General features: G+C 49.2%; 4 protein-coding genes across 4 annotated transcripts; 2 read left to right on the top strand and 2 right to left on the bottom strand.

Annotated features, from left to right (window-relative positions):
- Positions 1 to 71: 71 nt before the first annotated feature.
- On the top strand, positions 72 to 2241 carry LOC128275007 (eEF1A lysine and N-terminal methyltransferase homolog). The gene is made up of 3 exons (XM_053013375.1): positions 72 to 163; positions 219 to 341; positions 409 to 2241. Exons 1-3 carry the CDS (start codon positions 72 to 74, stop codon positions 2216 to 2218), a joined length of 2025 nt encoding a protein of 674 aa, XP_052869335.1. The 3' UTR covers positions 2219 to 2241.
- Positions 2242 to 3436: 1195 nt separating this feature from the next.
- On the bottom strand, positions 3437 to 19603 carry LOC128275006 (uncharacterized). The gene is made up of 4 exons (XM_053013374.1): positions 19482 to 19603; positions 18900 to 19319; positions 5302 to 7717; positions 3437 to 5235 (listed from the first exon to the last, which is right to left on the bottom strand). The coding sequence occupies exons 1-4, from the start codon at positions 19538 to 19540 to the stop codon at positions 3553 to 3555; spliced, it is 4578 nt and encodes a 1525-aa protein (XP_052869334.1). The 5' UTR covers positions 19541 to 19603; the 3' UTR covers positions 3437 to 3552.
- A 735-nt stretch (positions 19604 to 20338) lies between these two features.
- On the top strand, positions 20339 to 21533 carry LOC128275010 (calcium and integrin-binding protein 1-like). The gene is made up of 5 exons (XM_053013379.1): positions 20339 to 20506; positions 20583 to 20830; positions 20902 to 21011; positions 21073 to 21164; positions 21231 to 21533. The coding sequence occupies exons 1-5, from the start codon at positions 20421 to 20423 to the stop codon at positions 21250 to 21252; spliced, it is 558 nt and encodes a 185-aa protein (XP_052869339.1). The 5' UTR covers positions 20339 to 20420; the 3' UTR covers positions 21253 to 21533.
- On the bottom strand, positions 21370 to 22021 carry LOC128275011 (putative oligosaccharyltransferase complex subunit CG9662). Its single transcript, XM_053013380.1, has 2 exons — positions 21819 to 22021; positions 21370 to 21752 (listed from the first exon to the last, which is right to left on the bottom strand). Exons 1-2 carry the CDS (start codon positions 21958 to 21960, stop codon positions 21442 to 21444), a joined length of 453 nt encoding a protein of 150 aa, XP_052869340.1. The 5' UTR covers positions 21961 to 22021; the 3' UTR covers positions 21370 to 21441.
- Between the last annotated feature and the right edge of the window lie 1990 nt (positions 22022 to 24011).

The following is a 24011-nucleotide window of genomic DNA, read 5'->3' as shown; positions in this document are numbered from 1 at the left end:
CATGAAATCATCACGAACGCTAATTTTGTTCTAATTTATTTAACGCGTTTGTTGAAAAAACTTTAGCCGCGATGAGTCTATTGCCAAAAACGACCGCAGATTTTGGCTCCACCGAGTATTGGAACAGCTTTTTCCGCAAGCGCGGCAAACAGGCGTTTGAATGGTTGGTAAAGGGGTTCCGGTGTGAAGAGAACGAAACTAAGCACCACTTTACTCAGGTACGGCGAGTATCCAGAACTTTGTGGGCATCTACACAAATACATCAAGCCAAAAGATGAGCTCCTCGTGGTCGGCTGCGGCAACTCGAAGCTCAGCATGGACCTTTACGATGTGGGCTTCAAGTAAGTGCTCTGCTGTGCTTCCCACCGTCCCTCCTGTTCCAGCGATTTTCTTTATGTCCTTTTGTAGAAAGATTACCAACATCGACATCTCGCCCGTTGTCATCAAGCAGATGCAGGATGCGAATCGCACCACACGCCCGGAGATGACCTGGAACCAGATGGATGCCACGGCCATGTCCTTTCCGGTTGAATCGTTCTCTGTAGTGCTGGACAAAGGAACACTCGATGCACTGTTTACCGACACCACCGAACCGGTGCTAGCGACCGTGCGGAAGTATTTCTGCGAAATCGCTCGCGTCCTTCGGACGGGCGGTCGATACGTTTGTGTTTCGCTGCTTCAAGAACACATTCTACGCGAGATTGTGGATCACTTTCCGGCCCATCACTTCATGTTGCGCATTGTGCGCTGTGCGGAAGCCGGTGGAAGGCAGCCCGCAAATGAGGACAGCTCATCGCTCGTCGTGTTTGCCGTTGTGGCGACAAAGTTTAAAGCTCTTCCGATGCGCGTCCTCGAACTGTGCCTAGCGGGCGATCAGATGGAACGTGTGCAACGGCCCGAAGAGCTTATTGCAGCCATCGCGTCCGCCCAGAAAGCCGCAATGGTATGCAACGGGTTGGCCCGAGGCAGCATCGCCGGGATGGCGGAGGTTTCTCTCGATCTGTTTCACCCAACCGAGAAGCAAATCCCACGGTACACGATCCACGTCCTGGATAAGGCACCGTCTCGCGGCAGCGGCAAGTATGCCGCCTTCATCGTGCCACAAGGACGTGAAACGGAATGGCTATTCGCGACTCCGGCCGGTCGCCAAAAGCTGCAACAATCGGCCAACTTTGACCGGCTCGCCGTCGTAACGATGCACCGCGGCCAGCGGTACGAGGATCTCGAGACGGTCAAAGGCGAACTGGGAGAAAGTGTCAAGTCACTGGCACCGGCTGGAATTACGGGCGCCATACCTTACCTTTCGATCGGTGCTGAGGTTGGCCGGCGAGAAACGATTCACGCCGGACACAGTGCTCTTTCCGGGGAGTACGTCGTGGAGGAAATCATCGGAGACAACGGAAAGATGCTGAGACGTCTCATTTTTCTCGCCAACCAATCGGTGGTCCAATCGGAAGCAACCCTTCGAATGAGTCGCGTCCGAGGATCCCGTGCGCCCCAGAAAGTCGTCGACCCAGGCCAGCTCGCGTGCCAACATCACCTATACATGACGATCGGTGTACAGCTTGCGGTGAAACTTACGGAAGACACCCAAGCCGTCACTCCCGTCGCCATCGTCGGGTTGGGTGGCGGTGGTCTTTGCACATTCGTTCGCGAGTGCCTCAAGACAACGACAATCACGGCGATCGAGATCGACGAAGAGATCGAGCGTGTTGCGGTGAAATATTTTGGCCTAAAGCTCGACGATCGGCTGTGCGTGGTAATCGATGATGGTGTACACTTTTTGGCCACGGAAGTGGCTCGTAATGCACGCTACGCGGCGCTTCTCTTTGATGTAGACAGCAAAGATCCGACCGTCGGAATGAGTTGTCCGCCGGCTGCTTTCATCGAACCGGACGTGCTAGCTAACGCCAGGAAGCTCGTTGGTGCCGAAGGCCTGTTTGTGCTGAATCTGGTATGCCGTAACGATGGGTTGCGGGACGCAACAGTCCAGCGACTCAAGCATGCCTTCCGTTACGTTCTGTCCTATAAACTCGACGAAGACGTTAACGAAGTGTTCTATTGTACGGACAGCGAGCATCTGCGGGATGCAGCCAGCTGGCAAGGGCAGCTTCGAACGGCGGCCGATGACGTCAATCGGTTAGCGCGGAAGGAAAAGCTAACCCGCGAACCGGAACTAATCGATTTGAGCGATTTCCTGAATGCGCTGAAAGTGTAGGACTTTTTAAAATAAACCACCAAGCCAAACAATCACTATTGATGAACAGAATAATTTATTTCACCTACATTAGTTTTCCCCTCCGTGTTGGCCATCGTCTTGTGTGTGAGAAGGAGTTCGTGGTTTCTGGTCAGTTCTGAGTTCTCTTTTGTGTGTTTACTACTTTAAGCACAATCATAGCTAAACTTAGTGTTGCAGCGTGAATGCGTTGCCATTAATTACTTTTTTTTCTCTCCTAACAGTGAGTGTATTTTGATATATTCTGGATTCTGGTTCGGGTATTATTTTCCACTATGTTGCAGAACAAACAACGGGAACAACGATGTTCTGCGATAATTTGTCAATTTTAAATCCCATTACTACTATTGATCATTGTAGCCGAATGTCGCCTAGGTATTTTGTATTTTATGGCTAATTTTTGGTTTTCCGAAACAAAAACAAGCAACAGGAAACATGTAAAACCAACGTAACCCTACACCGTAAAGCGCGTTTGCTTGTGGTGTGCGTCTTTTGATACCTAATGTATAATTTCGAGGGTATTTCACTTCGCGTATGTGATTTAACGATGTGCAGAATCGTGTGTCTCCGTTTCTTTATTTCTCTTACTGGCCTACTTTGTTTTTCTAAAACCATCGCATGCGACAACATTTAACTTCGTTTGACGAACAGATACACAACGGTTGTGAGGCACACCTACATTTACAGAGAAGAGGTTCGGTTTAAACATACGACCGTCTCTTGGGGGGTCGTTCGAGAAAACGAGTCAGCTTCGAGCCGAGCTGCAAGATCGACCGTCATCGACCGAAAAGTTTGTACAAATCAAATCACCGCAAACCGCACTGATCAGTAACACGAACTCAAGCGCAACAGAAAGCAAACTAAACAAGCTTCCATCTATAGCCAAGGTTGCTACGATACAAAGCTGTTACATATTCGTGCTTTTTTAACGTCCATTTTAGCTTTAGTTTGGCCTACTGAGTGCGCTGATTCTTTACTAATTTTAGTGACCAAGGAAAGGAACAATGACGCAGCAGCAGAGACATTCTACCTGGGCCTGATAGCAGACCAACGAACTACAGATTGGAAGTTCTACAATAGAGACACTGAAAAGTTGAACAACACCCTCGAAACGACGATCGCCGATGGTGCTGTTGTGTACATGCAATGTATATCGTTACGATGTGTTACCATACGTTTTGCACCCCTAAGCTATAGTAGGCTATGTTTCGCTTAGATGGTCATCAGTCTATCATAAATTTTAATATCGTTCTTTATGGATCTAGTTCGTGTCTGCGTGTTGTTGGGCCATGTAGGGGTCAGCGAAACCTGACGCACTAGAACACCCGTCGAAACAGTCGCCGTATGCTGCCCCTGCTTCCACTCGCTTTCCTATCCAAACCGCCACCATTCACGGGCGGAAGCTCGCCATTGAACGACACCGAAAGCTTTCTCGAATCCGTCGATCCGTTGTACACACTTTCGTCGAGACTTTCCGCTCTTCCTTTCAACCGCCCCGGACTGCTGGTGGGCTGCTGCTGGGCATCTTGACTAGAAGACGGTGGACTAATACCGTTTTTCTTTTGCTTCAATCGATACCACTCCCAGCCCACTGGGCTACTAATCCCGTTACCGGTCAGCTTTCCGCTTTCCGACGCTTGCTTCGTTGCCGATCCTTCGGAACTGACGGTTGTGTTGTGGCTGCTTATGTTGCTACTGTTACTACTGCTACTCGTGTGGCTACTGCTTCCGGCGCTGTGACTGCTGTTGGTCGACTTTTTCGACGACCGCCGACCATCTTCCGACGATGACGAGACGGATGATGTTTTTGACGATCGCTTTTTCCCTATACTCGCTCGCAAGATGGACGACTTGAAGAATGCTGGCGAGGACAAGCGACGTGTTTTGGACAACCGCTTTGACTCCAAAGCGCCCCCTGGTTGTTCGCTAAGATCGGCCAATTCCACCACCACCACTGCACCGTCTTCGGCTTTGCCGCCATTTGCCACTGGCTCCGCTTTACCCGGCGGAGCCCCGGGCATAAACTCATCGTACGAAAGATCGCTCGCGGTAGGAATGATAAACTCGTCGTTATCCTCCAGCAACGGCAACTCTTCGATGCGATTACCGTCAACCTCTGGCGGTTCCCTTGGCCCACCACCGTTATGATCCCCGCGATCATGTGGCTCCAGCATCGAAATGGAACGTCGCGGAAGTTCGTGTCGAAGGACGGTGCCATCACTCACCGGTGTCGAGGACCCGGTCATCATTGACGGAGCGGACACTTTACGATGCTTATGTTTACCTTTCTTCCGTTCGGTGCCGGTCGGAGCACTAGCAACCGGCACGATCGCAGACGAACGCTGCCCTAGTGGCTTCTCGACATCATCGTCTATCAGCAAATTTACGTACGTTCCGCTAATGTTGAGCGCTTCTTCACTCGGACGCTTCTGACGCAACCGGGCCGGAGAAAGCGGAGCACCTCCCGAGAGCGATTCGTCGTGGATCAGCATGACACCGGAACCACTTCCGGAACCACCACCAGCACCAACAGCACAGTTGCTGCTGGCTACGGGCATCCCATCGATCGATTTTCTTCGCAGCATCCGTCCACGAATTGGCTTGGCGTCTAGCCCAACCTGGGCCAGCTCAAGGTCCAGTACACTTTGTGGAATCGGTGCCGGTTGTGGGATTGTCGCCCGATGCGTGGCACGTCCGCTAACGATCAGTGAGCGCACCAGAGCAAGCAGTGCCAACAGCATCACCATGATGGTAACCGTGACCGCAAACGCTACATTGCGCCACTCGATGACCGTGGCGCGGAAATGGGCCAAATCTTGTCGCAACTGATCGTTCACCTCCCGGAGGCTCGCCTCACTTTCGCGCGTACGACGATTCTGTTCCTCAATCTCGTGCAACGTTTTGGCGTACGAGTGTTGCAGCTCCTCCACCTGCTTCCGGTAGCGTCGGCTTAGTTCCTCCAGGTATTGGCCCGACAGGCTCATGTTTCGCTCGAGAGCCTACGGGGGGAAAGGAAAGGACACGTTTACAAAAGGGCATTCTAAAATGGCAACGGTGAAACCTACCTTAATGCGATTCGAAAGCCGTAGGAAAACGCTTTCAGGTTGCACTTTGGCCGGACCGGTGGGTGCGACCGTTGCGGGCAAGTGGAAAGTTCCTTCCAGTGTTCCCTCCCTTCCACTCCCTGATGGACCCGTTCCTGTCGCACCGTCATCCATCCCAGTATCCCAGGGACCAGGCGTCGTGCCAGCATCCTCCTTTTCCTGTAGCTCCTGCTGTCCGGCGACTGATGGCCCGTCATCTCCCTCACCCGTACTCGATTGTCCTTCGTCGCCGACCTTAGGCGTTTCCGATGCGATGTTGAACATATTGACATCATCTTTCTCGGGCTCTTCGTGTGACGATGCTTTGGGTTCCTCCCCGCCGCCGTCTCGCGAGTCTGGTCGATCGCGATCTTTGGCGATCGGTTCGTGCTTTTCTACCACCGACTGCTCGGTGCCAGCCGACTGGTGGTGCTGCTGTTGAGGTGGCACTTCTCCCTTTTCCAAATCCCCTTTCAACGATCCGCTGGCCTCGCTGTACGGGTTGTCTCCAGCCAGGGCGCGATCCTTCGGTGAATCTTCTTCGACGGCATCCACGGCGGCACTTGGCGCGCTACCGCTGACTGTTTGTAGTAGTTTGCGATCGAACGCAACCATATTGCAGAAACTGGCCACCAGCCAGTCCGGAAGCAGATTCAAAACGCTGTAGCTCATGTTTAAACACACCTCTTCTTCCTCGGCTCCGAAGCCCGCCGCCGGTGGCAAGTTAAATCCTAACACGTTGGCACATAGAAAATGCTGCGCCCGATCGAACGAGTGTCCGATTGGCGCCACACCTAGCAGACTAGTCAGAAGATTGTGTTTGCAATTCATCGTGGACTCGAGTCGAGCCCGAAAATGGTCGCTACAGTTAACGCAACGTATCGTATAAGCTAGGGTAAAGCAATTACCGGTCGGTGCCGGTGTCGGGAGGACCACATCCCGTACCGTCGTGCCCGTGGGTGAACCGGGGCTCGAGGAAGCATTGGTTTCGGGGCCCGATTTGCCGAGCACTTCGGCCGCTTTTTTCACCATGTTCAACACAACTTCGCCGGCCGATTTTAGAATGTTGTTTGGGTTGCGGGGCTTCCCCTCCGGTCGGTCGGTGTCCTTATCGTGTTTGCCGGGCCACGTTACAGTTCGTTGTCTTTCCATTGTTCCCGACGGTTGTGTTCCTGTTTCAACATCCCGCTCGTCGGCACGATTGACACTCGGGATCGGTGGGGACCCCGCTTGCCCTTCGACAGGAACGGAATCATCTTCAGTCACATCCGTCGGTTCGATGAACTCATCGCCCTGCTCGTCGTCGTCGTCATCCGGTAGCACCGGAGTGTTGTCGGTTTCGAACGCCTCAAACTCCGACGTACCGTACACGCGGAACAGTGAGACGGGACAAAAATGCTCCTGATTGTAGTGCGACAGAATCTCGACCCGGACAAACTTTCCGAACAGATGCGGATGCAGCCGGAAGTTCTGTACGTCGCGCTCATCTTTCGCCGTAAACTGCCCGACGTTGGCCCAGTCGCGTGTCGGAAACCGATTGCTGACCGACACGCTAAAGTCCTTCGGTGAGGACGAAAACAGCTCAAAGTTTGCCAACTCGATGCGCTCCGCCTGCACCGGTTCGCAGAGTTCCACCACGAACCAGATTTTGCTCGTGCACGGATTCAGAAGGTACTCGTCCTTCGGAGCCGTCAGCACCGAGCCCGTACTCTGCGCCTCCGGGTTCGAGGCGATAATCTTCGCCCCACACTCAGGGGCGGCATAGTTTTTTGCCCGAGGCTTCAACGGCCCGCCGGTCTTGCTGCCGGTCGGTTTTGTGGCCTTTCTCATCGCCGAAGCGTTTACCACCTCCCCGAGCTTCTTTTCCGCTTCGGCCATCTGCTTTTCGGCCCACTCGCTAAACACCGGCATCGGGTTCTCCTCGGTGAGATTCACCTCGTGGGCTTTGAGTGCTTCACTGCCAGCTTCACCCACCCCGGAACTATCGGAACCGTCCGGTGGGACTTGTTCGCCATCCGATGCCACATCGCTGCCATCATGAAAGGCGTCATCTGGGGCGAAAGGTACATGCGTTCCGCCATCGACGGGAACTAACACCAAACTTGGTTGCTCCTGTGTTCGATTACTACCGTCGTCATCGGATGCTTCGGTCCCGTTCGCCTGTTCGAGTGTTCGATTGCTGGCCTCGGTTGGAAGCTCCCGAAGCTGTTCCGATTCACCGTGCTGCAGCAGCGGCGGAACGACGGTCTGTGGCACCGGAACGGGGTGAATGTTGTGAGACAAGTTTTTGAGTGTGGCCTCCAGATTCTCCTCCAGCTTGTTCTCGATACTGCTCAGCTCGCGACGCTGATGGTCCACCAGCGTAACGACCGATTGTGGGCCTGGAATGTCTTGTAACCTACGGTGACAAAACGGAGACAAAGAGAAAGGTAAGTTATACAATAATTGATTTCAGACTTCCAGCGAAAAACAAACGAACGTCTTGAGAAACATCCCGAGAAAGATTCCGTTCCTTCTGAAGGAAACATAAGCCGGTTCGCGCACGCCACGACTTATGGCGGAATCAAACTCCCCGTTGAACAAATGCCATATCCTGTGATCCAAGACCAAAACGACCTTCCGAGACCGCCGGCTGCCGGCTTTCGCTCTCGTGATCTATCAACCGTGTATTTCGGAGGGTCAAAGAATTGAATCGTCCAACGGGGAGGGGATGGTTTGGTAAAACGAAAGTGAGTTCCGCTTGCACGTGACACGCGACCCACACGTGACAAGTCCGGGAGCCACCTTGCGGAACAAGAATTCGCTTACACGGTACACGGTATTATTTACATCGGCATTCCTCAGACGGTCACGCTTACTGCGCCATGATAATGGCATTAGCACGTGAGAACACGCTTTCCTCAATGCACTGCAAGTGTCGGTACGGAATTATTTCAAGGATGACAATTCTATTTTGGGTCATTTGCAGAACAAACGCCCTCCGGACTAGAGCATAATTATCACCGGCGCCAATTGTGCGGCACCAAAACAAAACGCAACTTGCGGAAGGCAGCACACGACGCGGTGAGTCAAGGCCGGCTAATGGTTTCTGACAAGGTTTGCGTCGTGAGGCGGATCGCCGTCTAATTTTGAACGTATTTTGAACTTTGTTGTTATTTTTGTTCAACCGGCCGAAGCCATACTAATGCGTTCAATAAGTTCGTATGGTCCAGGGGCACAAAGGACACTGCTACGAGCGTAATTTTTTTGTCATATTGGTACACTCTTCATATGAACGTATGAGAAGTTTCATTTCAATCGGTCACCTAATTTTTTTTACAAGCCATTTAGCCCTTATTTACTAGCCAGTGATTGAATTTTTAGTTTTGGAGGGTTTAAAAGCAAAGGAAAATTATGAACAAATGTCGAAAGTGTATAAGGACTCTTCACCTTCAATTAGTACATTAAAAGGGCGTTTCTGAGTTTAAACGTGGTCGTACTAGCCTTCAAGACGATCCATGTCAAAAACGTCAAAAAACAGACACAACACCCGAAATCGTAAAAAAATACAGGATATCGTATTGGAAAATCGTTGAATCACTTGAAGAGATTTACTATAAGGCCAAGCCATCTCATTGAGCAGTATAACCAATATATTGACTGAAGTTTTGGAGTCCTAAAAGCTGTTTGCAAAATGGGTGCCACATGCGCTAAAAATGGAAGAAAAACGCATTCAAATGCAACTTTCTGGATAACATTTAGAGCTTTTTCGAAAGGACAAAATGGATTTTATGCATTGAATCATCACCGTGGATGAGACTTGGGTCTATCACCATGATTCTGAATCCAAACAAGAGGCTAGGGAGTGGTGCGGACCTGATTCTTCGGCTCCGACACGGGTTCTCGTCTAGAAGTGGGCCAAAAGGGTGTTAGCATCAGTTTTTTGGGACGCGAAAGGAACTTTTTGTATGGATTACTTGAAAACTGATAAAACAATAAATGCTGATTATTGTTATAACATTCTAGGCCTAATGAAAGTGAAAATGTCACAAGAACATTTTAAAAATTGCAAAAATCCATTAACTAAAGTTCTTAGCGAAGATTTGGCCCCTAGTGACTTCCATCTGTTTTCAGAGCCAAAAAAAATCATGCGTGAAAAGTGTTTTTCATCAAATTATGAAGTCATAACAGCTGCGGAAGCGTTTTTTGAAGCCCTTCCAGATTATCCAGATTGATATTCAGGAAGGCCCCATTCTGAATAATAAAGTGTATTTCAAACCTTAAAAATATGTTTTTCGTATCGACCATACGAACTTATTGAACAGCCTAATAGGTGTCGTTTTGCGTGGCAAAACAAACGCGACTCTTTCGTCGAGGAGTGGCCAGTGGCCAGGGAGGTTTGGGAATCCAACACTTCCATCCGATGAAGGCGGGGCCACGAACCGGTCAAGTGGCACTTACACTTCCGGTGCCGAGAAACTTACCCATCATGGTACAGGTTCGAGATGGCCACGATCTGCGAGATCAGAGCTACCCAGCAGAACGTCAGCAGAACGGTGAGCTTGCGCATCCTTTTAATACGCTCCGCAAGCACGCTGATCAGCTTCATCGAGAGCTGCCATTTGACGTAGCAAAACGCAACCAGATACAGGTGCACCACCATGAACATCGATCGCGGGAAATGCGCTCAGACCGGCCAGCGGTAACCGTTCGGCAAACAACATAACACCCGTGTTTCGCTTGTACCGAACTTTCGAAAGGCCCAAACTCGTTTGCCTTCCCAAGCTTTTGCGGTTCTACCCAAACTGAAGTCGTGCGATGGCCGAACACCCGGTGGCCACCATGGCGTTGGAAGGCAAAGTTGTCGCCGTCGTCCCGCAACAATTAACACCGTTCACTAGGTCCACACACTGACGCAAACGAATGGGCGCCCCGAACACAGCTTCTCCGCGGGGCCGCGGGTCGAAGAAATTGAAACCTTCGTATCGCGAAATGAAAGGAACCGGTTGTGGCACACTTTAGCTACGGCGCACTACGGCTGGCGGCGGGAAATGAATTTTAAAAAATGCAAACAAGCAAACAAATTTAGTCCACCGTCCGCATTCTTTTCATGGGACCGGCTTAAGAACGGGTGGACCAGCCAGTTCATGAAAGCGAGCGCCGAACGATAACAAATGCCAACAGCACTCTCGTTCGGTTCCCGATATGTTTCGAAGTGGACAGGACGGAACCGTGGCGGAGCTCCAAAAGCAGAACACAAACTACTCTAACTCGAACCGTTCCGGGAACGATGATAACGCACACGATTTCCGCGCAATTTTGGACGCACTACAAACTTCCTGGTAGCGGCGCCGCAATTTCGTTCGTGCGCCAACAGTAAAATACACACCGGTTACAGAGCGTTCTCCGTGGTCCAAACTCGTGACATTTGCGCCAAACGCCACGTGACACTCGGTGTCAGGAAATTGGTCCGTGTGGAGAGGCGGCGGGACGCACGTGAAAATGTCCATCGGAAATGCAATACGACACGTTCTTCCTGCTACAACCCGTTTACACGGTATGGCGCTATCGTGTATCTCCTCTGACACTGATATGCGACTTTATGACGCTCTTAAATGCGGAGGTTTAACACAATTCTAGGGTAACTTTAGCTTGAAAGCCTAGCCATAAAGATGAAACGGGTATGGTCTCTAAATAAAACAAAGAAAGTGTCATTTGGCCCGCGGAAGATGACACTCGAAGTACGATAACCACCGATTCTCGACAAAGAATGTAGCATCGTCCACCAGACTCGATGGCTAGAGCTAAACGATCGTCTTGGCGATCTTCATTGATGCACTAATTCAAGTTCATTGTGGATGCTGCTGCCAACAGCGTGCCGCTCAAACATCATTTAATGCCGTTTCACGCCAACGGCGAGCCCAAGTCACGCTCTGGCTGCTGCGTCGTAAGAGAATATCAGAACGAGAGCAACGATCGCCAGCATTCTTGGCAAAGGAAGTGGCTCACTGCCGCCCAACTACACTCTGCCTTGACCACATCGTCTAACATTTCAAACAGTGGCTGCTATGGCCTAGGACCACGACTAAGCTCACGATTCGACCACGTCATTCGTAGAGTTTGATTACGGTGCACTTTTGTTGATAAACAATTCCCGCACCGTCACCAACACTATCGTCGAACCGGGACAAACACTCCGGGAGGAGCTTCAAATCATAAATCGGAGGCCACGATCGGTGTTTGTCTGTCCGCGGACTAAATTCCGGAGCGCCGTGATAACGCGCGCCGACAATGGCGGTGATAATGCGCCACTATCAATAAAGCATCATCACCCGCGAGAGTGTGACGCCATGAAACCGAAAGCGTCGTCCGTATTCATCTCCACACAAGTGGCCATTAACGAACCGAACGCGTCGAGAGTGTTCTGAATGTTAACTCGATCGCGAGTCCGCACCTTATGGAGACAATAAAAGGACGTGTCGGTGGCACCTTTCAAGGCACGTCGTGGTGCGCCATGTACTCAGAGGGCCAGCATCCGATACGGTGCGGCACGGCACGTACTTGGTAGTAATGGCTTGAAAACGCGACGCGGAAACAAACACAACGCTGAGCGGCGAGATAAGGTTTCACAATACACCGAAATGGCGCCGTGGCCAAAAACCATCCTCGACCTCTCGGCACGCTCAAAGGCCGAGAAGTTCTTGCGACGCCATATTCCGAGATGGTCAAGGCCAGCGAGCATCGAATTGACCATTCAATCGACCAAGGCATCGAATCATTTTTATTGCCCGAGGTCGCTAATGGAAAATTCAGAAGCCATTCAGGGGGCGCCCCGGGAAAACGACAAAACACCCGCTGCCATGAAATATGCATCGACAAACACTTTGTCCGCACTTTGGAGCGCCATCGCCATTATGTGGTTCACTTATTGTTGTGGGTAGCGCGCGTTTGTCACCAAGAGACACAACTAAAAAAAAGGGGGGGAAAACAGGCGTGTGTGTGGCCAATGTGTACAAAAGCAATCGATGCCACCGGCGGCAGGCACACAATGCCTGCACGTTTAACGTGGGACAGCACGTTCCCGTCACCCGTCACCGCGATCGACGAGATAAACCACAAAGTTACAGTACCCTCCATAGCCAGGAGAATCGCAATGGATCGTTCTGAGCTAGATCACTTGTGATCAGTGTGCCACATTTTGCAACACACTAACAAAATAACAGTAACTTTGACGAGCTGCGGGAACGACACAAAGTTTACGAAACTCGTTCAATTATTAGGTGTGTGAATTAACTCGTGCGGTTTTTATTCGACATTATATTCAAAGTACCCCCGCTGATAGAGCAGTCGGTAACGCTCTTCGCTGTCAGCGCAGCTGGCCGTGGTTCGAATCCCGGGATCGGTTGTCACCCAACCGGCCATGGTTTCGATTCCCGATACCAGCGTGACAGGGGGGTTGGCGCGGGGCTAACAATCCCGTCCGTAAAAATTAAATGTTACAGAAGAGCATCAGAGATTAACATTGTCTCTGGTGCCAGGCCAAGACTGCTCAGCGGTTGTAGCGCCAAAAGATGAAGAAGATATTCAACGTATTGTCCGTCGTTAGCTACTACTTTCTACCAGCTTTTAGGTAGTTCCTCGATTCCGTGTCGATAGAACTTTTTATCATTTTTAGCGATCCATTCAGAGACCCATTTCTCAATACTTTCATAAGAACTGAACCGCTGGGCTGCCAAATCGTTACTCATGCAACGGAACAAATACTAGTCCGAAAGAACAACATCTGGTGAATTCAGCGGGGGGATTCACAGTTACCATCCGAAATTTTCGAGATAAGTTTTGACCAGTTTTGCGAAGTGAGGTCGAGCGTTGTCATTTTGAAAAATCAGCTTATCATGTCTTTTATACCTTTTTCGTTGTTTTATGTCCAAAACTTTGCTTCAAATGCATTAATTGTTGCTGATGGGATTGTCCTTCAATAATTTGATTAGGTTCTGAAAGCTCACAGTGCACCACACCTTTCATATCCCACCATATGCAACGGCATGACCTTTACGCAGTGAATATTTTGCGTTGGTTGCGATGGACATGGTTCACCGGACTGTATCCAGGGCTTTTTGCGTTTAGGATTCTTGTAATAATTCCCCTTTATATCAACAGTGACGATTCGGTGCAACAAACCCTTTCTTTTCTGCCGTGCAAGGAGAAATTCGCAATTGGTTTTCCTTCTTTCAGTGTATCTTTTTTCAATTCATGTGGAACCCAGAAGACATTTTCCTAATCAAGGATAGTAGCTATGAAACACATATTTCATTAAAAAAATATTTGTTATATTTAGTGAGTAATGCGATGTATTGTAAAAACGAAAGAATTACTTCAAACACCTAATATTTCAGTTATGGTCAATCTAGAATCTTTCCAATCTTGACCGTTGAGTTGAACGGTAGCTCTGTCTGTGTACAATCGCTTTTTTCGGAACAACCTTCAAACGTTCCCAAACGTTCAAAGGCAAGCTCGCAAGCACGACTTCTGACCGGACCGGAGACCGAGTCAGAAGAAGCTGAATACCACACGGCGGGCTTTGGGTGGCTGGGGAGCAACCGGTTATGGGGATTGACGGTGTCTTGATCTTGTCGCCCCGATTGGCCATTTTCCATGGAGGCCACGAAAAAAAATTTGTCTCGCTATGGAGCAACATCGAATACATTATATCGGGGCGAAGCGAGCGAAAATACGGGGCCTCTTTGGGGACACACACTTTATTTGCATAACATTTGCCAACTTGACGCTTTTCGCTGCAACCAACGATTGAATAATAGATTAATTCTGCGCCTCGGCCATTGCAAGGTAGGAGAGGCTGACGACAGAAGTAGGTGCCATGGCACGAAGAAAACTTTCGTCGGAAACCCGCCAAACCCCGGGAAGGAACTGGAAGATTGGCAGCGATTGCGGAAAAAGGGTTTTCTGTTACGTTTCCCCGTGCTTTCCTTTGGGGCCAAAGGGGCTTTCACTTTCGCACAAATCATGCTGCTCTCGGCAGAAAATGCAATTAATTCGACCATTGGCCGACGCATTGGGAAAGTGGCCACGTCTTTCAGCAGAGTGTCGTTTTTGGATTTATCTTTCCGTATTCTTTTTACCCTCGGTCTCTTAGCTCACTTCTTTCCTGTTTGCCAGTAGCTAGCGGTCGTGAATTTTCTGGCCACGGAAACGAGATCGCTGAGCCAAGCCAACGCAGCAGCAGCAGCAGCTGGCACCGCATTGCGTCAGAAAAATTGGTCTCGAAAACCCACCCGGTGTGATGTCGCGCTTGCCACTTTTGCGTAGGCTCAGGCCGTGTTTGGACCACTTTCTCTAAACATTACTCACAGCAGCAAAAGGTTCCCGGGAAACAAGGTGCAACCCACGACATTCTACTGTGCAGTGGACTTGTTGCGCAAGAAAATGGCGCTTAAAACTGGCTTTTTGATTTAATTTCGAAACGTTCAATTTTCCTTCGTTGCACTGCTTTTTGTTAGCCGTAAGGATGATGTATTAGCTGCTGCTTTATATCACTTGACCCCATTTATGATCGTTGGATACGGACAATCTGGCTGCACTAACTGATTCGGCACGAACAATTAACACACTAGTTCTAAACCATATTCTGTTTTTCGGGCGTCACTAGACCTCTTTCTCTTTATCGAATGGGTGTATTTAGAAGCCAGGCACTACAATAACAGTCCGTGGCACACCCAGCTGTGATGTTGCAAACGAAAACATACGAACGAAACATGAAACTTCCATTTAGCCGCTTAACCTCATTGCGCCAGAACACATGCTGTGTTGCTGCAAAAGAAATCAGTCACTCCGTACAGTTCTTTCCTTTAAGGGCATACGACTTTCGAGAGACCGAGAGACTGGAATTGTGCTAAATAATATCCAGACTTCGGGTTCCGTTTCGGAAATGGAAGTAATATTTAAAATATTCTTAAAGCCATGATCATTTTGCATCATCTTAGAACAAATGGTTCTGCTTAAAAAATACAATTGAATTTTGCTACATAATCCGTTATCGCTCTGGCACATGGCAGCAACAGCAGCCAATGGGAACCACATTACCGCAGGGCTTCACTGCTTGGTGATAACGAGTTCTTCAGTCCGTTATGATCACCAAGCGTCGGACGAAAGGGGAAAGCTGCTGGCAGCATTTAACAACATTAACCTCTGCGTCTCACGAAGCGACTCATCGTAAACATTCCATTGCCCACAACTTCCATTGCATAATTTGCCCGGTTCTTGTTCACCAACACGCTCACAACACGCTCATCCGTTGAGAACTTCCCCGGGGAGGGTTGCACATAAGTTCTAGTCATTTGTCCAAGTATTAAAAACATTCTCTTCCGCTGCATCCGCACCGTATGCGTGGAAAGCGGGTTATTTGCCATTACCACTACGGGCACATGCAACGGAATTCCATCATCGCTGTGCGTTCCTTGAAGCACTATCAAGTGCAGAGCGCGTTCCGAGATGAACGATTCCGTGCTCCGTTGAGTTGTTTGCTACGCAAATGAAGCTGTACGGGTGCTGTTTTGGTCAACTAATCCGATGAGGCAGTGAACCGGGAAGTTCCCTCGACACGGAGCCGGTAGTCCGACAAATATATTCAAGGGCATTCCTCCAACGGGCATGTTTATGAATAAATACACATTTTAATGTCAAGCGCAGCCCCGGGGCCATTTACAGATCATTCAACGAAAGCGTCAACGTGTCAAAGAAGAGGACAACAATGTTCAAGTGCAGCTGCATCACAACACGAAGGTTAAATTTAAATCACATGGGATTTGGCCACCAAGCATTCTGTGTTCTCTTTAGAAATTGTGTAACTCCCGACACTGTTCACACTGTTGGCAACCCAACTTCGGCCAGACGAATTCTGCATTCCGCAGCGTCACTTGCACTTGCCGATGCGCTTCACAACAAAACTTGCCACTTCACGGCCAATACCATCGACGTATCCTGTGACATAATATCGAACCGTTGGAGGTTTTTGCTTAAGCTTTAAGCACGCAATAGAAACACCCCATATCATCGGGATCATATTTCACGCCACTTGCACTGCACTCGAGCCGCCACGCGAAGGGCATCTCCGAAGGTCCGACCGACCGACCCTACCCGGAATGCGACACACTAAACCCCGATTGGCAGCGATCGCCTATACGGGAACCAACCTTCACTCTTTGCCACGATACCAAAGAGAGCGAGCCGGGCGGAACCTTCCTCGCGGCGCGCCGACAATCGACCGGCAGACGAGCAGTAGCACTGCGACAGACACTGCGGGCGAGCTGGCGAAAGACTCAATTGACACTGTGCGGCCAGCCACTTTCGAGCGAAGACCCCCGAGCGGCCCGGCACGGCCCGGCCGGACACTCGTGGAACGATGACGACAAATGGCGACGCGCGAACACAGTTTGACGCGACAATTACGCCCCGCGTCGTCCGTCCAGCGCGGCTCGTAGCACACGTGGTGGTCCTCTAGTGGTTGGCCGACACACGTCACACATTCACGCTCACGCCCTTGTGTTTGTTTATTTGTTGTGTGCCACACAACTTGGCCGACGGATTGGCATCGCTTAGAACGGCTCCCGCGAACCAACACAACCAGATGGTCGAAGCGAAAGGAGTTTTGTAATGCTTTATTTACACGGCGCAATGCAGTTTACGGAGTCCACGAGGGTTAAAAACCGGCTATAGGAACAGGTGGTCCCACGCGCAAACAACTCAAGGAAGCAAGATCCGTAATCCTTATTTGGCTTTGCGGCTTGAAGCCGGCATCACGAATAGGACTTGTTCTACTGGACGCCGCCGCTTTCCGAACCAATTATGCCAAATACAGGAAGTTTGAAACGCATTCGCTGGTATAGCAATTGGACACTCACTGTCCATCATTCGGGGGGAGGGTGCAATCCGTGTGCGTATCTTCTCGTGTTGCTGAACTCTTCGGAATCGACCAAAAAATCCGACGTTCGACGTTCCTCAACTTTCTCCAGCTATGAAGTAATCCAACCCTCCTCGATCGTACCCGGCACGTAACAGTCGGCACCGATGGCGAGTAGCGTCACGGATTGTTTTTGTTTCTCTTTGCTCCATGTCGTCATGTATTTTCACATCAATCAACGGCGCCGTATTTACCATTGAACCCCGGTCGTACAACCCTTTACTCTCGGATACCGTCAGGGCCGTCGTCTTCCATGGCCGCGTTATCATCGTAGTCCGTGCGCAAGACAACAACGAACCAAAATACCAAACATAGCAGCAACAATATCAGGAGCGTTCGTTGACTTCAAGGCACTTTACTCTAATAAGGCGATCGCAAAAAACATTAAACTAACTTTAGCGGTTGGCTTTGTATTGGTGTTAAGTAACGAGCCGCAATAATGAGGAAAGCTTCCCCAGCTGACCTTGACTAGATAAGTCCCGTTAAGTTGGGCCACTGCGTAGAGCGCGGTTACCCTCTGCTCAACTCATTATGCCAAGGAAGCACTTCTGGTAATGCTGGTGGCCCCGCATGACCCAACCGGTGCGTTGTTTTCGGCAATTTGAATACTAAGCATGTTGGCCCATCGTTTTTCATCAAATTTCGACTTTGTCCAACGGACTGTGCTTCCCACGTACTCGTGATCCGTAACCGTAACCGGTCGCGATTCAAGGCCCCGGTTTACGATATTTCCTAGCCACAGCACAGCAACTGAGGCAGAAATGTGCGAGTTAGCAGGATGTACTTGGCAAGGTTAATGTTTCCCGTCCGATAACAAACGCAAAAAGTACTTCAAATTCCTCAATAAGCAAAGCGACTAAAAATAGTCGCACTGCAAAGAGTATGGAAAGACAATGTGGCGACATAGTAGACTTCGACCTGAGATGAGAGACGGTGATTAATAAACGAAAGCACTCACAAACCAACCTTCCGCGAGTGCAGACGCTTATTCCAACTGTGATCGTAGTAGCCCCCAAAAACAATTTGAAAGTCAGAGTCCCCTATCTGCGCTCGCGTGGCACGAGGGGCCACATCTTTTATTGGATTATCAGAGCAGAAAGCGCCTCGCGAGGCGCCACGCGCCTGCAGGATGTCTTACGTAGTGGGCCGTTGGTGATAATGAAACCAAACGACGGCATCAGTCGAAGTCGAGTGTTTTCGTTTCGGTCAAGGCACTTTGGGCTACTGCCCCCCGGGGCTTGTGATTACATGGGCTCGTCTTGGATCCTGTGGCAGCCGTAGAAAGGTAGAAGCCCACACCGTAGCACACGATGGCGCACGTGAGCGTTTCTTTCGGTGTGTGCTGCCTTCAAGGCCGCCTTTGTGATATTTACGAGACGGGAAAACACATCACGGTCACGCAGGCCCTGCGCTTGGAGCGTAAGCAAATGCGCTGGTATTGTGACTTATCAATACAAAAAACTCGGATGCCAGATCTCGGGTTCCACAATCTTTCGCCAAACCATCATCTGAATTCCCATGGTAACATCAATGAACGAGCGACGAGCGCTCTATCTTATCAACCCGTGACGGAATGTCTCTAGACTGTATTGCTATCTCCCACGGAATGTCCTCATTTACTCACCCGCTATTCGTGATTCCTACATTCTTCGAGATGGTCTCCAAAAAGATAACATCCTTCAGATCTGGAGGCTCGCCGTGAAGGTTCGGCTTTTCGATGAGAATGTCCTTCTTGGGCGTATTTTTCTCCCTTCTGCCGTGTGAGGGACGCTTCAGAGGTTTGGTAATTTTGGCATTTGAATGCACCGCAGACGATTCGGTATGCAGCACCGTGTTTGGCCTTCCGCGCAGCGCTGCTTTCCGTCCGGCCACCTCAGAGGATGTCTCGGTGAAGCTGGCCGCGTTCGCGGAATTTTCACCCGCTACGGGATCCCCCGGATTTGACACCGTTCTAGCATCTGGCGGATGCAAGTCGTGTTGTCGCTCTGATTTGTCGATCGTTGGCTTCAGAGCATCTGAGGCAACTATGATGAAGAGCGTGCAACTGCAAATGGCAAAGGAGAGGAACGGTGCAGTGAGGTAATTGAACTTTCCTCCGCGGCGCTTGGCAACGATCCGATGCTATTCAGCTGCCGATTGCATCATAGCGCCACTGTCACTAAGAAGTCTGCGAAGGACGACATGTGACGGCGACAGAAGGGCTCACCTGGATACCAGGAACACCAGGAAGAGGGTGCAGTACGTATAGCATAAGCTTGGCTTCATTCTTATTCTACGATCCAGGCGACATTTGCATTTGTAAACGGGGCGCCGGGTGAACTGTCGCGGTCAGCAAAATATGCACCACAAAAAGGAAAAACTAAGCACCGAAACTGCACCTACGGAAAACTCAAGCACACAGACACACTCCCAAGAACCGCCTCATTCACTTGCCGTTGGCGTTGGGAGAACTATTTTCGTAAAAGCAACGCACAACAACGTTTCTCTTCTTTCGCGCCGATACGACGGACGCACTTTTCTCCGTGCCAAAAACTTGCAACGAACACAAAAATTATGATATCAGAAAGGCTGGTTCGTCCTTCCGCAAACAAATGAATGTGCCAGCAAGAAGAAAGAAGCCAGAGATCCTTCTCTTTTCGCTCGCCACCGTGTGTTGTCGTACGATATGTTTCTTTCTTATTGCACTTTCATGTTCGCCAGGCACGGTTTGCTTGGTGTTTCACGCGACGACTGAATTCTCTCTCAAACCGCGATTGCCTCTCCACCAGTTCTGACGTGTGCACACCCGATGAAAAATAGACAACTTATTGAACACGTAAACATTCGTTGTTGAATATGTATTTTCTCGTTCCCATCTCATTTTCTATGATCAGCGTTGTGTTCTGGTCATCTGGCACGAAATAAAATCGTTTGCTCATTGCAACAGTTCGTTAATTCATGGGGAGTAAGAAAGGATTGTTTTTAGTATAGTGTATATCTTTTACACAAGGTAGGAAAAAATATGTCGCAAGTGTCATCATCAATCCGAAAACAAAACAAACATTTTCACTTGACCAATTTTGCTGATTTTAGTTATTAAATCGTGCTTTCAAGATACGACTGAACAATCCTAGCTCTGCCTAGTTGAGCTCATTTCCGTGGAGCAATGGGGCAAGTGAAAAGTCAATTCTCCGACGACGAGTTGCAAGACTACGAAGACCTCACCTACTTCACTAAAAAGGAAATTATGTAGTAAGTAGATTCTTCGTCTTGCAAATCTTTCAAACCAGCTCGCGTTTATTATCATTCGTGTTCCTGTCCTCCGTAGTGCCCACAAAAAGTTCAAGAATCTGGCGCCCGAGAAAGTGGGCCACAATAAGAACGCAAAACTGTCGATGAGCAAGGTCCTTGAGTACCCGGAGCTGAAAGCGAACCCATTTGGCGATCGAATATGTAAAGTATTTAGCTCGAGCAACGATGGAGACATAACGTTTGAGGATTTTCTCGATATGATGTCCGTATTTTCGGATGCTGCGCCGAAGTCTGTAAAAGCAGAACACGCCTTTCGCATATATGGTACGCACTCGCGCTGGAACGGACATCCCTAGCCACCAAACCAACAAACTAAAGATGTCTGTTCCTTTTAGATTTCGACGGCGATGATATGATCGGCAGAAACGATCTGAAACAAGTAATACAGCGATTGGTGGCATACAATTCGGACCTGGGAAATAGCGATATTGATCAACTCATAAATGTATGTTGCTAACCCGCGGTTAAGGCAGTAAATGTATCTCACGTATGCACTTTTCTTGCAGAACATTCTTGAAGAAGCTGATTTGGATGATGATGGCGCACTTTCATTTGCAGAATTTGAGCATATAATTGATAAATCTTCGGACTTTATCAAGTGAGTCAATTCGATACGCTCGGGCGAAATTAGTATGAGTTCTGCAACCAAGCTTTTCCTTTTCAGCTCTTTTCGAATCCGATTGTAGAGAACCGGAACAACAGAGGAATCTCATACCATTTATCACTCCTTTGGGATAACTTGTAGCAGCAAGTTTGTGACTGTACACCAAACCTTTACCGTTAATTTCGAAACGAAATTTTGTTATAGTAAAATTATATTTATTGTTTGGACGTTCAACATAAGTGTACGGAGTGACAATCGTTCAGCGTTTTCTTTAGGGCTGCAGATAGCCTGGCAGCTTCATTCGCATGAAAATCCATGTTGTGATGAACGAAACCACAATAAAAATGAAACCCATGGCGATCAGCAGAATTTTGTTGAGCTTTGGTTTGCCGGGCGTGTGCGTTTGATCCATAATAATGAAACCGAGGCCTCCAATAGTGAACAGAAAGCTGCTGGCTAGACCCTCCATGATGTACTGACCATTTACCCGGTACGGCATAAACGCTACCGGCCGCGAATGCCCATGTTCATCTGTTGTGGAACCCACACTCGGCGGCTCCACGATCACATCGTAGATTATGCCTGCGAAAACGGATAAGATGTTAGAATCGCACGATCGGCCATCCAGTGGAGGAAGAGCTCACAAACCTCCGGTGACGAGGAAGTAGGACAGCAAAACAAAGGAAAATACGGTCATTGCCGACGGTTGATGCAGCCATGATGGACGCTTTAACTTCAGGTTGGGCACCTCAAACAGATAGAAAGGTAAACTGTAAAATGTTTCCAACATTTTCAACACAGGAACTGGTTCTGTTGTTCTATCTCTGTACGCCTGTATGCTTAAACGTCAGCGAAACTTCCGACAACCCGTTAACTCGAAGCTGCTCGAATTAGCTTTTATACAAGCTGCTCGAATGTGATAAATGCCCTGTTAAAACCCACACACCGAACGAGAAATCTGCTAGCCTCACGCAAACCACAATCGTAGCAGCTCTGACAACGAGCAAGTACTTCCCGAAGTCGTCATTCCAAGGAGGTTGAGGTTGCGGTGCGTTTTGCAGTGACCGTGTGCTGTGTACTGCTGGGTCGCTCTCCTAACTGGTCTACACAGAAGAAGACACACGGGATTCGCAGGAGGAGAGCAAAACGGGCACCAGAAATTAACAGTTGTAATGTAATACTCGAAAACGTGGTTTACGCGTGAATCTCGTGTGTCTTCTTTATTTGGCTTACGGATTTTTTTCTTTCAGAAGCACACGGTCGAGTGTTGTGTGAGCTGCTGCTGAAATCGGAAAACCTCAATGCTGCCCGTCGACGAAAGGCAAAAGTGAGTTTTTAGCTTAGCATGGGAAGGGTATGCTCCAGGGACACCATTCTCAGCCAATCGACGTAATCGGACGTAACGTTACATCAATCTCCAGTGTGCTTCGGTTCGGAGTATTTCATTATGCGCTCACGGAACGTTCTGCTGTTCCGCGAAGGAACGAATAGACGGAGTGCGAACGAACGTCAATCACACACACAACTACTGAGCTCAGGCGCAAGGTAGATAGTGTGCGTTAGCTAGCCAAGTGTCGCGCGGAGTTAATATGAGATTGGGTTGTTTTTTCGAAACAACAAAGGCGCACGCACGGCTAAGGACGAACGGACGAGATAACCACGAGCGAGGAGTGCATGTGTAGGTAACATGGCCGAGCTGAAGCACAAGCAAATGGATAGTGTTTCGAAGCGAATGCAAAGATCTCTCATTCGTTCTCGTACTATCTTAATAACATTTTCTCTCGCTCTCTCGAGCTGTTAACGAGCGAGAGTGTATGTGGCTCATCGCTGCACACAGACACAGAGTTAAACTTGCATAGTAGCAGCAGTGTTGCCAAGGATATCAACCGAAGGTTTTATGGTTGTCATTTATTCGTCGTTCTGCTCACTGGAATGACGTTCTGGCACGGAGTGGTATTGCTTTGTTAACGCGAGAGTGTGCAATGGTTTCGTGGCGATGCTAACAAATGTAGTGGTGCAATCGGTACGTCACAAGCTCGTTCCAAAGATGGTGCATCGGTGTGTTGTTTAAAGGTGAGGCTTTGTAGTTATTTTGTTCCGCGAGTGCTCCGATTGAATGTGTGTTGGTGCGCGCCCATGATTACTCAGGCCCGTTATGTCGAGCAGCAGAAGTGACTGTATAGAACCTGGATCACTTTACGGTAGTCACAGAAAGCTTCTTGCGTTTTGTGTTCAACGGCAAAAGTGGCGATGAAAATGGAAAATTGCTGAAAATGGTCTCACGATCATCATCTCCCTCCTCGGTCGTCGGGTGCACGTTTGTACCGAAGCTGTATGTGCTGGTATAAATGCGAGTGCAGAGGAGGAAAAAATGGTGGCAACCTTGTGTCCAATTTGCAAATCTTGGAAGGACAAATTTGTGCTGTGCTGTCGGTTGCGTACGTGATACTTTCGAGGGTAAATCTCCGAAGTGAAGTGATGCAAAAATGACACAAACTGTGCCACCGACCACATACCTTTCTCCTAAACTATGGTCAAAAGTTGTTACATCCATATGTGAACATGCGTGTAAAGTGTGAGAAAGGTAATCTCGAATAATTATTTTCACGTTCACGGACCGTTTATCGGTGAGGATCTGTAATGTGGCTTGCAAACGTAACCGAATTTCCAGTGAAAAAGTGAGCAAGTGAAACTCAGTCTCTTTGTGGCTCATCGACAAGCCTTCTCTGATTTCCCAACCAAGACCAAACATTTCTGAACCCTCAAACAACGAAGAAACACAAAAGCAAGCCGTGCCTAAAAGTTGAAAATGTTTTCCTAAGGCTTTTCTTTACTCCCGTT

The sequence above is a fragment of the Anopheles cruzii genome, chromosome 3 (genome assembly GCF_943734635.1).
Source record: "Anopheles cruzii chromosome 3, idAnoCruzAS_RS32_06, whole genome shotgun sequence".
NCBI classification, from domain to species: Eukaryota; Metazoa; Arthropoda; class Insecta; order Diptera; family Culicidae; genus Anopheles; species Anopheles cruzii.
This window is presented reverse-complemented; position numbering and strand designations above follow the sequence as displayed.

Coding starts and splice junctions, on each gene's coding strand:
- LOC128275011 (XM_053013380.1), bottom strand. CDS start 21,960: ATGTTGGAAACATTTTACAGTTTACCTTTCTATCTGTTTGAGGTGCCC. Junction 21,753..21,818: donor CTACTTCCTCGTCACCGGAG/GTTTGTGAGCTC, acceptor CCGTTTTCGCAG/GCATAATCTACGATGTGATC.
- LOC128275010 (XM_053013379.1), top strand. CDS start 20,421: ATGGGGCAAGTGAAAAGTCAATTCTCCGACGACGAGTTGCAAGACTAC. Junction 21,012..21,072: donor ATATTGATCAACTCATAAAT/GTATGTTGCTAA, acceptor CTTTTCTTGCAG/AACATTCTTGAAGAAGCTGA. Junction 21,165..21,230: donor AAATCTTCGGACTTTATCAA/GTGAGTCAATTC, acceptor TTTCCTTTTCAG/CTCTTTTCGAATCCGATTGT.
- LOC128275006 (XM_053013374.1), bottom strand. CDS start 19,540: ATGAAGCCAAGCTTATGCTATACGTACTGCACCCTCTTCCTGGTGTTC. Junction 19,320..19,481: donor CTGGTGTTCCTGGTATCCAG/GTGAGCCCTTCT, acceptor TGCCATTTGCAG/TTGCACGCTCTTCATCATAG. Junction 5,236..5,301: donor GGCTTTCGAATCGCATTAAG/GTAGGTTTCACC, acceptor TTCCCCCCGTAG/GCTCTCGAGCGAAACATGAG.
- LOC128275007 (XM_053013375.1), top strand. CDS start 72: ATGAGTCTATTGCCAAAAACGACCGCAGATTTTGGCTCCACCGAGTAT. Junction 164..218: donor GGCAAACAGGCGTTTGAATG/GTTGGTAAAGGG, acceptor CACTTTACTCAG/GTACGGCGAGTATCCAGAAC. Junction 342..408: donor CTTTACGATGTGGGCTTCAA/GTAAGTGCTCTG, acceptor GTCCTTTTGTAG/AAAGATTACCAACATCGACA.